General features: G+C 41.4%; 1 protein-coding gene across 1 annotated transcript in view; it reads right to left on the bottom strand.

Annotated features, from left to right (window-relative positions):
* Window positions 1–645: 645 nt before the first annotated feature.
* Window positions 646–13,904, bottom strand: part of BMP2 (bone morphogenetic protein 2) — a 68,801-nt gene continuing 55,542 nt past the window's right edge. Inside the window, exon 3 of the mRNA XM_077485493.1 lies at window positions 646–6,212. Coding sequence (XP_077341619.1) covers window positions 5,368–6,212 — 845 coding nt within the window. The 3' untranslated portion in view covers window positions 646–5,367. The remainder of the gene's footprint in view (window positions 6,213–13,904) is intronic.

The following is a 13,904-nucleotide window of genomic DNA, read 5'->3' on the forward strand; positions in this document are numbered from 1 at the left end:
CACTTCCTATGAATTGGGTAGACTTTCCCTCAATTCTTGTGCATCAAATGGAGACTTTCCCTCACTTCTTTTCCATTGGGGAGACTATGAACTCCTGTGCACTGGGGAGACTTTCTCACTTCCTGTGCTTTAGGGAGACTTTCCCTCACTTCCTGTGCATTTGGGGGAGACTTTCCCTCACTTCCTGTGCATTTGGGGGAGACTTTCCCTCACTTCCTGTTGATGATAAAGCGCTCAATTGTGGACAGAGTTCAGAAAATACGTTCAGTAAACTGGTAAAGGGTTAGAACCTCTGTCTTCCTGCCCAGATGACAACCATTTTTCTAAATTTGTATCTGCTCTCACAGGAACAGGCAATGCCCCTGTTGAGGTCACAGACAAAAAACAACACACACAACCAATAGTATTTACTCTTAAAGTTGACCCAAAATGAAAAAAAAAATAAAAAAAAAGGGAAGTTGTGTGGAGTTGAGCTTTAAAATACAAAAAGGTTTCTAAAGCGGCATGGGTTACTTTGAAAGTACCACCGGATATTTCATTTACATTCCCAGCTTTGAACCTTTTAACAAATAACAGATCTAGTGTAAAATTTATTGGACATCAGAATATTTAAAACTTCCACAAAAACAGAGACTGAAACATACATAACATTAGAACTGAAGCCAGAACTCCATCATTTATTGGCCAAATCTTGACATTGCAAAAACAACAACAACAAAAAAACAAAAAAAAACAGAATGAAATAATATAGAACAAAGAGCAGTGCCAGAAAACTGGTGAAAAACTAGGAACTATAGACTCACACTAGTGACACCAAGTTTGGTAGGTTGGAAAAGACTCAGCAATAGTGATGGTTATATGCCCTGAACTAGCCCTTCAATGTTGAAGTACCTCTGTTACTTGACTTCAGTATTTCAAATCAAATTAGTACATTGCGGCTTTGAAAATACTCATAGCTACTTTTGTAGAGAGAAAAAATTTGCACAGATTGTCTTTTTGCCATTCCAAAAAAAAAAATTCATTTTGGTCCCCCTTACACACACACACAGGGATACAAACTACCCAACAGCAGAGTGAAGCCTACTACTGATATTGTATACATTTTATTCACGTTTGTACTAGTAGGTGTACCTCACTATTTGGTCATGGTGCATTATTCAGACAGTGAAAATTAGACGGTTACCAGCTCTTAAGGACCAAAAATTATTTGTACTTTTATACACAAGCGGGTGCAAGTTCAGCAATGATATGTATGCATAAAAAAAAAAAAAAAAAGTGGAATCCTGACATTACATGCTGGATGGATACACTGGGGTTGGCTTACCAAGGGCTGTACACTTTGCAAGGCAATTTCCCGGGAAGAGCTTAAGAAGTGTGATGGATTTTCACTTTACTAAGAATACCCAATCATGTTCCAGAAAAAATTTGATTGGATGATGGAAATTCACTAAGCTCTGGGGCAACTTCCCTGGCAAATGGAAACAGCCTATTTTGCCTTTAGCAAAAGCAACTCAACTTTTTCATAAGGCGCTTCTAACTTTTATCATCTGATTTTTATCTAGTAAACTATGGCTATTGTGTAGGAGGTGATATATGGGAGAATATTAAAGTGAATGTGCCCCGGGGTAAAGTAACACTGGCAATAGCAAAACAATGCAACAGCAAATCAGCCTTCAGGAGTTGTGACCATTTTTCTTTCCCCAGCGGACTCCCACCCCTGAAACTGTAAAGATGGCTCACCATTTCTGTGACCACTTCCAATGTCATAGGGAATCCTTCCAGCATACGAGTCTGTTATAATTGATTTACTCATTACACCACAACTATATTACTAAGAATGTACACATGTAGGTGAGGATAGGATGAAGAGCTGTGGCAGTAAGATCAAGTATGAGTAAATGTCAGATGATTGGGAGACATTCTACTGAGGTGGAGCCATAACATGCCCCCCAAGGAGAAGGTTGCCAATATTTTGGGTAATTTATATACACTATATTGCAAAAAAGTATTGGGACGCCTGCCTTTACACACACATGAACTGTAATGGCAGTCTTAGTCCGTAGCATTCAATATTCAGTTGGTCCACTCTTTGCAGCTATAACAGCTTCAACTCTTCTGGGAAGGCCGTCCACAAGGTTTAGGAGTGTGTCTATAGGAATGTTTGACCATTCTTCAAGAATGGGGATCACGACTTTGTGCAGGCCAGTCAAGTTCCTTCACCCTAAACTCGCTCATCCATGTCTTTATGGACCTTGCTTTGTGCACTGGTGCGCAGTCGTGTTGGAACAGGAAGGGACCATCACCAAACTGTTCAAACAAAGTTGGGATCATGAAATTGTCCAAAAATGTCTTGGTATGCTGACGTCTTAAAAGTTACCTTCACTGGAACTGAGGGGCCAAGCCCAACCCGTGAAAAACAACCCCACGCCATAATCCCCCCCTCCACCATACGATTTGGACCAGTGCACAAAGCAAGGTCCATAAAGACATGAATGGGTGAGTTTGGGGTAGAGGAACTTGACTGACCTGCACCCTGACCTCAACCCAATAGAACACCTTTGGGATGAATTAGAGCAGAGCGTGCAAGCCAGACCTTCTCGTACAACATCAGTGCCTGACCTCACAAATGCACTTCTAGAGGAATGGTCAAACATTCCCATAGACACACTCCTAAGCCTTGTGGTCAGCCTTTCCAGAAGAGTTGAAGCCGTTATAGATGCAAAGGGTGGGTCAACTCAATATTGAACCCAATGGCCTAAGACAGGAATGCCATTAAAGTTTGGGTGTGTGTAAAGGCAGGTGTCACAATACATTTGACAACATAGTGTAGTCAGTGGCGGACCGTCCATAAGTGACAGATGGGCGCCTGGTCCCTAATCTACATGCAGGGCACCGGACGCATGGATTTCAAACGGGAGATTTTTTTTTTTTTTCTTTGGCACTGCTCAGAGGAGTCTTGAAACCTCCTTACTCCCAAATAGTGTGGCTATGGCCTTAGACAGACAGCCACACACTGATCACTATTATCTGACAGTCCCTGCCCCTAGAACTCCTGTGATGCATTTTACCCCAACTGGACCTAAAGTGGTTATAGTGGAGACCTCTGGCCCATCCAAAACTAAAATGTCCATTAAATGCCCAGCGCCTAAACAACCGAATGTAGGACTATGCAAAAAGCAAACTGACCAAGATGTAATTTGCATAACCTCTTCACTAGGGTTACAGGCAGCATTTGAGGGATAAATACAATGCAGTTGTATGTGTTGACTGACAGCTCATTCTAGAAGTGTTATATTTTTCCTAAGTTGTATGTTTTGGTGAAGTTTTGAGGGCAATGAAAGTATATGTAAAAGGCAAAACTTTTCTTTCTAGCTTTACATAATGTTAATGGCATTGGTCAATGGTCTTCTTTCATGTCTGTCTCTGCTGGGAAGATTCACCCCTCCGTTTCATCTTCGTGAACATGGCCACCAAGACAAAAAGATGACTGAATAATTTTTTTTTTTTTTTAACCATGACAAAAAAATAAAATAAAAAAGGTGAAAGAGAAATCTTGTGAACCGATAAATTTCTATACTCTCTGCTTGTGCATAGGGAGTGGTTATGGGGAGGAGTTCTAGAGACAAGGAGGAAGAGGAAGAAGAGACGAAGAGGAAGCATTCTAGAGACGAAGAGGAAGCATTCTAGAGAAGAGGAGGAAGCATTCTAGAGAAGAGGAGGAAGCATTCTAGAGAAGAGGAGGAAGCATTCTAGAGAAGAGGAGGAAGCATTCTAGAGAAGAGGAGGAAGCATTCTAGAGAAGAGGAGGAAGCATTCTAGAGAAGAGGAGGAAGCATTCTAGAGAAGAGGAGGAAGCATTCTAGAGAAGAGGAGGAAGCATTCTAGAGAAGAGGAGTTCCAGAGATAAGGAGGAGGAGAGGGGTTCTAGAAGAGGAGGATGGGGAAGGAGGAGAGAGAGAGATGAGGAGTTTCTGCATTCCTGGTAATGCATCAGAAATTAATAAGGCAGGGCTGACACCACATGCTTTAAAACTCAGAGCTGAAAATAGTGTTGTCATGCAAAGAGATTACTGTGTGACCAACCTCTTCTAAAAGGCAGCAGCATCATTTTTTTTTCCTACAAAAGTATCACTTCACATCACACGAATAAGGGGGAAGTGTATTTAATTGTTGGAAATTATGGAAGCACATTTCAAGTACACATTTGATCATAATATCAGCTTCATCATAAATTTTATGGAAAGTTTTTTATATTCTGCTTACAACCCCTTAAAGCCATGTGTAGCAGACTTGAAAACAAGTCAGGTATCTTATCTTGGTGTGTATCTGCTCAGCACCATGTCAGATTAGCAGCTATTGAATATTGAGAAAAATGTTAATTATTCAGACTCTCCATATATTATTTAAGCTGTATTGTATTTTAGGAGCTTAAAAAAAATAAAACAAACAAAATAAAAAAAATAAAAAAATAAAACCAAAACCAAAAAATAACACCAAAACAAAAAACGAAATAAAACCAGAACAAAAAACGAAATAAAACCAAAACAAAAACACACACAAAAAACAGCAGCTCCAGCATATGGCCACAACCCTATAACTACGTATTGAACAGCACAGTACTTTACTGATCAAGTCTACTGGTTCTTAGATGTAGCAGTAAATGTGGGCCAGCTTTTTTTTTTTTTTTTTTTTCCTTTTTATCCAAAAATGTATATTTTATGTAGCTTTTAAAAATGTAAAGGCCTGGCTAGCCAACACCGCAGAATGCCTGAGAATTGCACAATACGATAACCTGTTCTAGTAATTCCCAATATTAAGGTCTTTTGGGCTTTAAACCAAGGACTTCAACAGTAGCATAGAAAAAAAAAAAAAAAAAGTAAAATATTTATCATCATCATCATTTTTTTTTTACCTCCCACGTATAACTTTCAACTTAAATACATCAAATCTGCATTAGGAAACGTATTTACAAACCCTATATTTCTTTTGGATTACATATAAATACAAAACAGCTAATTTTTTTTTTACCTAAAAAAGTGGTTATAATGGAAAATAAATACAAAATAAGAATCTGACCTTATACTTCATGTGCTGGGTACAAAACCCACATAAAATGTACATCTAAAAAAGGAAAAAACAAAAAAAACAAAACAAAAAGGAATATTTCTCAGATTAAAATATTTGTTTCCCAACTTCATTAAATATATATTCAAAACTTTTTTTTTTATAGCATTTTCATTACATAAATAAAGTTTTCGTTGGGAAATATTAAAGTGTCAGCTTTTTTTCTTTTTGTTTTTTTGTGAACGTGTTCGAGTGTGTGTTTATTTTGTAGGTCTGTACTTTGTTTTGTAGGTGTGTACTTTATTAGCGGCACCCACACCCTTCTACAACCATGTCCTGGTAGTTTCTTAACACGACTTTTTCATTTTCATCTAGGTAGAGCATGGAGATGGCGCTCAGTTCTGTCGGGACGCAGCAAGCTTTTGGGATGGACGGATTGACGGAATTTACCAAAGTCTGTACAATAGCGTGATTTGTGGAGTTAAAATGATCTGCCAGGGGAAAGGGGCATTCTCCGTGGCAATAGAAGGCATGGTACCCAGGAGGGGCCACAATCCAGTCATTCCAGCCAACGTCACTGAAGTCTACGTACAGTGGGTGTCTTCTGCAGCTTGACTTGGGCCGTTTTCTTTGCCTGTTCCTAGCTTGGCGTTTTTCTCTTTTGTGGAGAGGGAGTCCTTTGCCATCGTGGCTATAAGTCACTAAAAGTGGCCTTATCTGGGACCATTGGTCTTCATTGGGCAGTATAGATCTGCTAATCCTCACATGTCCCTTAGTGAGGTTTTTCTCGCCGCCCAAATGAGTCACTTCTACAACAAAGCCATGGTTAGGCTGTCTTTGTGCAATCCACCTTATTATAGCTGGTGTGACATCAAAGCTTTCCCATCTGCTTACATTATGATGGATCAGTCGGGTGTCCAACAGTCTCGTGACGGGCCCCCTGGAGGCAGCAGCAGCTGGCTTGACAATATCATAAATATTAATGCGGAGAGTCTTATTGCTGTCACTTTCAATTGGCTCTTGAACCTGCTCTCGAAATATACGAAGCTCAGCTGACGTGATCAGCTCTTCACTAGGGATGGAAGATAAGTTGAAGAAGAAACGCTGTATGGTATTCTCTCCCGAATCAGGAAGCTCAGCCATTGATTCTAATAGGGATAAAAAATAAAAAAAAGGAAAAAAAGGAAAGGAGTTAGGACTTTTATGTAAAGCCATCAATGTTACATGTTTTCAGGCATTTATAGTGAAACCTACAGCCTCTGGTTCAAACAAAGAGAAAGTGATCCCAGGTGTCTTGATTGAAAACAAATCGCATGCATGTGACTTTGTGGGTTGAGCACACCACCACTGGTGAAGTCCAATCAGGAAGTAACGCATACGGAGGAACGGAGGTGACGTTACCCGCAGCCACCGCTATCTTGGTTTTTCATGCTGTTTAACCAGGCACTAGGTTTATAGTGCCATACATGCGAGTTGTATTTTATTACCTTTATAAATAAATACGTTGAGAGGGAGAGCACTATATATTGCTTTTTTATTACATGCGACATTGAATTGGAGCTGGTATATCTTTCTGGTGCATATTGGGGTGCTGCAATTGATCCCAGAGGTGACCCCGTTGATGAAGGGGGAAGGCTCTGTAGACCCTCTGTAATTAAAGGGTCCACCAAGTGAGGTGGGCGGCTAATCAGACCAGTGGTGGAGGTGTGCGCAACCCACGAAGTCACATGCATGCGATTCGTTTTCACTCAAGACACCTGGGATCACTTTCTCTTTGTTTGAACCAGAGACTGTTTACATTCATTTTTATGTGTATTATTTTTTAGCGCTGCATTTATCTGTTTTTATGTTTTAATATAGGGATTTGAATATTGACCCTTAACGTCCAGCTGCTGTTAGTATTTTGTATTTATTGCGCTGATTTGTTTTTCTGTTTATGATTTATAGTCAAACCACAGTAGATAAGGGGGTGTAAAAATAGCACCAGTAAAGCCTACCGAATGGACTGGACTGATGGACCTCTTGTACTTGTGCTCTTGCATAATTAGTTTGGTTGGAAAAAAAGACAATCGATCTAGTGCAATCAATAAAAGGGGGAAATATAATAATACTATACCCACAGTTGATCCAGAGGCAGACCAACCCCCCCCAAAAAAAAAAAAAAACAACCCAGCAAAGCATGATTCAATTTGTTCCAGCATTGGAAAAAATCCTTCCTGATCCCCACCAAGAAGCAAAATCGGACAGTTCCTTGATCAACTTTACCTATAAATGTCAGTACCCAGTTATATTATGTACATTTAGAAAATAATCCAGGCCTTTTTTTTTTTTTTTTTTTTTTTTTTAAACCAATGTACCAAGCTGGACGGAACCAGCTCTTTACTGAGGAGCCAATGAGATCCGTTCAGAACTAATGACATTACAAGGCATTAACCCCCTAGATTTTTTAGGGAGTTTGGACTTTTATAAAAAGGTATGAATGCTATGTGTTTTCAGGCATTTCTAGTCAAACCACAGTAAATAAGGAGTGTAAAAAAAGCACCAGTGAAGCCTACAGAATGGACCACTTTACTTAGGAGTTCCTTGCAGAACTGTTCTCTACTGAAGAGCCAATGAGATCCTCTAAGAGTCATTGCAAGGCATTAATCCATTATCCATAATCCATTAAGTCATTGCAAGGCCCACATGTACAGCAGCCAGTCCGACAGAAGCTGGTCACTAAGCCGGCTTCTGTCGAAGGAGAATGCCCAAAAAAAAAAAAAAAAAAAAAAAAAAGGCTCCACCCCCCCCCCCCCCCCCATAAGAACACAATAGCTCAATGGGGGAGATCGCTGTACTGAAATCACAGTTAGTACAACGGCTGATCTCGAGCTCTTTTTTTTTTTTTTTTTTTCCCCCCATTCAACCCAGCGAGAAAAAAAAACAAATAGAATGTGCTAGGCTTTAGAGAGACAGATGATCAATGTATACAGTGGTTGGCTGTTATGTTTGCATAAAGCATGGGTGCATAACCTATGGCCCTTCAGCTGTTGCAAAACTACAAGTCCCATCATGCTTCTGGCTTTGGGTGTCATGCATGTAGCTGTCAGTCTTGCAATGCCTCATGGGACTTCAGCTGAAGGGGGGGGGGGGGGGGGGGGGCAAAAGGTTGAGCACCCATGGCATAAAGGTAGGCATGACTGTATTGAGACACCAAGCCATCTTAGATCTATGGGAAGGATGACGCCCCTTGTACAGGCTCTGCACTTTTCATCATGCAATTATTTTAGAATGTGCTACCAGAAGCAGCATGCCCTCCACTGTGTATTCACAGCTGCTTTTCAATTGTAAAGACCAAAAGACAAGAGTAATTAGAACTGGTTTCAGGCTTCTTGAACTTAGGTGACTCTCTCTTTCTCAACATACCCCAGCACATACTTCCTCTATAGTTATGTTAAATATCATGAATTTGCTACCACTTAAGAAATACTTTGCTACCAGTGGATCAGTACATGGTTTATTTAGAGAATGCTTGATGACCCAAAATGCTAGGACACTAGGAAAAAGATAAATAAATTCACAATTATAAACACCCATGTTTAGACTCCTATGGCCCTCCATTGTCTGATCGGGTCCTGATAACACAGCTCAATACAAAGATCTGCAAAATAAAGAGAACCACTCCTCATGTTCTGATAAAAAAAAAATAAAAAATATATAATAACCCTGTAAATACTATGGACAAGAAGCTACAGTCCTAGCTATACCACCACTGGTGATTGCAGCACCATATGCTCCCCTTTTACACATACCCTTCTTTCCAAGGATGGAAGTACACTATTGGGGGCGGGGGGGGGGGGGGGGGGAAGAGATTTACTTAAACTGGAGCACTCAGAATCTGGTGCAGCTGTGCATGGTAGCCAATCAGCTTCTAACGGCAGCTTGTTAAATTAAAGTGGTTGTAAACCCTTTACAACCATTTTAACCTACAGATAAGCTGCTTTCACACTGGGGCGGTATTTAGGCGTTACAGCGCTAAAAATAGCGCCTGTGTAGCGCCTGAAAAAAACCGGCCCCTTTCACTCCAGTGTGAAAGCCGAAGGGCTTTTACACTGGAGCGGTGCGCTGGCAGGACAGTGAAAAAAGTCCTGCTAGCCGCATCTTTGGAGCGGTGTATTCACCGCTCCTACCCATTAAAATCAATGGGACAGCGCGGCAATACCGCCGGCATAGCGCCGCTGCAGCGGCGCTATGCGGGTGGTTTTAACCCTTTTTCGGCCGCTAGCGGGGGTTAAAACCACCCCGCTAGCGCCCGCAGACCGCCGCTAAAGCGACGGTAAAGTGCCGCTAAAAATAGCGGCGCTTTACCGCCAACGCCCGCACCGCCCGAGTGTTAAAGGGGCCATAAGCATAGATTAAGGCTTACCTGTAGGTGCTTGAAATATCTCCCAGACCTGCACGATCTAGGGGATATTTTCAAATCAGATAAAAGCAAAAAGGTAAAAACGCTGCGCTAAAGAGAACAATCCGATAGTAAAAAGCTGCCAGCACCATAAAGCCTGATACCAAACTCCAAATAGATAATAAAAAAATATAAGTGCAGCGCTAATGATAAATAAAAAAGACTTTAGTGAAAAATCCCTGGCAACTGGCCAATCCCCAGACGACGTCCTATCGTGACGAAATGCATAGGGAGGTGCCTGTGGCGGTGACAGAGATTGATGGGACATAGTTGGTAGGTGGACTGAAGCCTGTGGAGATGCCGCGAATTCCGAGACTGTTTACTATTACGCTGGTTGATGATGATCCATCTTGTAAGTGCAATTCTTTTACCTTATTAAAATTTGCAAAAAATACTACGCTATGGAAGCCATCTCTGTTTTTGTCTCATGAGCGAAACCGTTATTTCCTCAGCTGTAGAAGCCGGTATAGGTTGCGGGGGAGACCTGAATTTTTTTCCCTAATGCTTGGTGAGACTATCTTTATGGCAGTCATCTGCAGCTGGTAAGAGGCTTTGATACTCACTTTGGTGCGATTGACCTTGGATTCGATATTTTCAAATCGCCGTACAACGATTTCTCCTGCGCATGCTCTGGCGTTAGAAAGGGCGCGCTGTGCCGTTTCTAGCTCAGGTCGCGCCATTAAAGGCGGCTCCCGAGCGCATGTGCGGGAGTGACATCACGTGACTCCGGCCAGTCACAGAGCCGGAGTTTGCGGCCCTGGGAAGAAGAGGGGTGAAGAATGGACGCTCGCTATTAGCGAGGAAGACTGGGACATCGTGGGCTTCTCCTGTGTCAGGCAAGTGACACATAATGGGCTACTATGCAATGAATAGCAGCCCATTATGCTTTACCTTTGCAGGGAAACAAAGAGGAAGTCACACCCATCAGGGTTTACTTCCTCTTAAAGCTACGCTTGTAAAATGACCCACACCTATACAGAATTTATAATTAAAATCTTCATACTTTTGCTTTGTCTTTGCTGGCATTAAAGAGGCAACAAAATGATGGTCAGAGTGCATTTTTATATTTTTAACTTAAAAATTAAATGTTAAATGTGTCAAGGATGGTCAAATTTATTGCAACTAAACCTAAAAAGGCAAAACGTATTTCTATGTTTATATGAGTAAAACCATACCTCCCAACTTTCTGAGATAGGAATGAGGGACATGTATTAGTAAAAGTATGTAGGCATAGGACACACCCTGCCACACCCTCTTAGCCACTTGCCGACCAGCCGCCATCATTATACTGTGGCAGGTCGGCACGATCCCGCAAATCGCTGTAACTGTACGTCAGCTTGTGGGATCGGGATAGCTGCGGGGGTGCCGATGCTCGTGGCCGGCGGTCGTGATGACTGACGGCCACGAGAGGCCGCACAGGGACGTGTGTGTGTGTAAACACACAAATCCCCGTTATGAGAAGCAGATCGTGAGTTCCTAATAGCTAGGAACCATGAGCTGTCATTTCCTACTCTAGTCAGTCCTCTCCCCCTACAGTTAGAAACACACACAGGGAACACAGTTAACCCCTTGATTGCCCCCTAGTGTTGACCTTTCCCTGCCTGTGACATTTTTTTACAGTAATCAGTGCACTTTTATAGCTCTGATCGCTGTATGAATGCCAAAAAAAAAAAAAAAAACGATCGGGGCTGCTTTGTGCAAAACCACTGCACAGAGCAGGTAAGTAGAGCATGTTTATTATTTATTTTAAGCTAAGCTTTAGTAAAACTAACTGCCCACATTCTTAGACAAACCACAGAATGATATGGTAGTATTTCCCACCCCCCTATGATCTTTTTGCCTTAAGAAAAACACTGTACTTGCTTTTTTTAGGGCACTAACATCATAGTGGGCAGAAAAAAAAAATCATACCACATAAACCATGGTACCCTCTGCCATTCAATGGATGGTCTTCCCAATGGAACGACTATGGTGTCCAACACATCCAATAACCATTTCATTAAACAGAATAAATATAACTAAACAGAATAATTTCCTTGCCATAAACTGTCATTATCTGGATCAAATTCAAGATGTCGTTATCTCCATACAAGTATTATATAAGTGAGCGACAGGTCTACAGATAATATGATCACTAAAGAAATGCATTAATCTTGAGAATGTTGCACATTAATTAGCAAGTCACCACCCATAAGTGAAGTTAGATTTCATTCTGTTCAGCTCAAAAGACAAGTTTAATGTCAGGTGGGATTGAAAAGTCATTGTAGGTAGCAGATCACTTTGTAACTGCTCTAAAGAACCCCCCCCAGCAACCTCTGAGGAACCTTAGTTGAGAACACCTGCCGTAGATAATAGTATTTGAAATTTAATTTTTTAGAGATTGCCTTTAACTTTTGAGTCTCTGGGACAGAAAGTAACGGCATATTTAGGTGTATCTCAAGTATAACAGATATCCTCATTTCCCCAGAACCCGATAAGGCGCTACTAAATATGGGTATAGAGGGCTTTCTTCCACACTGTGGTCACCCATGTTCTACTGGCAGCCAGATCATTAATAATTAGCTATTGGAAAACCAATAGGGTGCCTAGAAGCACTAGAAATTGTACATATTCATTACACCTTCAAAACCTTACTAGCCAACAAAAATGGTGCCAGTGTTCGGTCAAAAATAGCCAACGCCTTAACTTCCGGTTTCTTTAAACCATCAGTAATTAGGGATTTTGACAAATTGCAGGTTGGACACAACACCACAACCGAATGGAGTTCGGTTCGCGATATTATGAGCGGTGATTGTTACTCCACACAGGAGGGCACTCTTTATTATTGATTGGATGCTGGGCAAATCATTTAGCCTGCGTTCACATTTGTGTGTGTTGGGCACGCATGCAAAATTGCTTTCCTGACACCACAGAAACGTGCTGCTCTTTAGCAGATACACAGCAGTGCTATTAAATTGTTTGGTACCTTCATGCCTCTACTGCAGTCTGCATATTCACATACACCAAAAAGTCACGGTGCTGTGGCACCATGTTATTTTGAGAAAAGGGTTCCACCTCCAATTTGCTTACCTTTTGCAGAACAGGCTGATGTTAGGCATAACGACCACAGTTGTAGAAAGAACTTTCAAGCATGCCCCTATGTACAAAATGTTTTTTGTGTAGCCATTTACACACACATACATATATATTAGTCAAGCAAGGAGGGAAAAGCGGGGGTCACTGACAATATAAGAAGTGTGTGTGTAAATATATATATATATATATATACATACCGTATATGCCGGTGTATAAGACGACCGGGCATATAAGACGACCCCCTAATCTTACTGTTGTATAAGCATTTTTTTCTTGTACTTACCGTATAAGACGACCCCCTTCCCAGGCTTCCGACGCTTGATATTCCGTCCGTCCTTGCTGAAGCAGGAGCTGGCGCCATATCCTTCTTCCTGCTTTTGCTGGAACCAATCACAGCAAGCGATGTATTCTATTAATGAATACAAAGCCTGCTTGGATTGTCAGAGGCTGTATCATCATCAGCCCACGCCTCTGACTCTCAAAGCCAATCCGAGCAGGCTACAGAGTAGCCTGCTTGGATTGGCAGAGGTTGTTGCTCCAATCCGAGCAGGCTCTGTATTCATTTGAATACATCGCTCGCTGGGATTGGCTCAGCGGTATATACTGTATGTAGCCGAAGCTACATACAGTATTACCGAACCCTCAGCAGGCATCGGAGGGGCTGATCCGGCGTATAAGACGACCCCCGATTTTCGGCCAGTTTTTTTAAGTGTAAAAGGTCGTCTTATACGCCGGCAAATACGGTATATATAAACTACGGCAATTTAGAGGCTTTTTATTTTCTTTATTTGCCCCACACAATTTTGGTCCCATAGCCTTTTTAATGGGAGCCCCTGAAAAATCCACGAACACACATTTTTCAGGTGCTCCCATTAAAGTCTATGGGGTAGGAACATACAATTCTGTCCGAAAAAGAAACGTATGCACATTTTTGAGCTTCATGTGACAAAGAACAGGTGTTAATTGGTCCACTAAGAATAGTGAGATTCTTTATCAAGAGGGATGTCACACTTTGGGAATCGCGCAAGGAAACGGTCATATGTGAATGGGGGCTTACTGCAGACCAGATAAAAGAACTGCAGGTGAACCAGGTGATGAGCTGGTTTGGGGAACCAAAGCACCAATGTTTTATCAGTCTCTTATCAGTGTTGCACTTCATAGACAAAGCTCAGGTTCATTTAAAAATTTCTGTATGCAAACTTTAATTCTTTTGGGTTAAGGAAGAGGCAAATCCAGTAAATTACATTGAAAGTATAGTCACATATATGGCCATCATAGTGTTGTAGAAAAAGAACCAACATGTTTAATCTTGCAATCTATGGTA

Source organism: Lithobates pipiens, unplaced genomic scaffold (genome assembly GCF_037356315.1).
Source record: "Lithobates pipiens isolate NorthernLeopardFrog02 unplaced genomic scaffold, aLitPip1_a1.2 Scaffold_18, whole genome shotgun sequence".
In the NCBI taxonomy this organism is placed as follows: domain Eukaryota; kingdom Metazoa; phylum Chordata; class Amphibia; order Anura; family Ranidae; genus Lithobates; species Lithobates pipiens.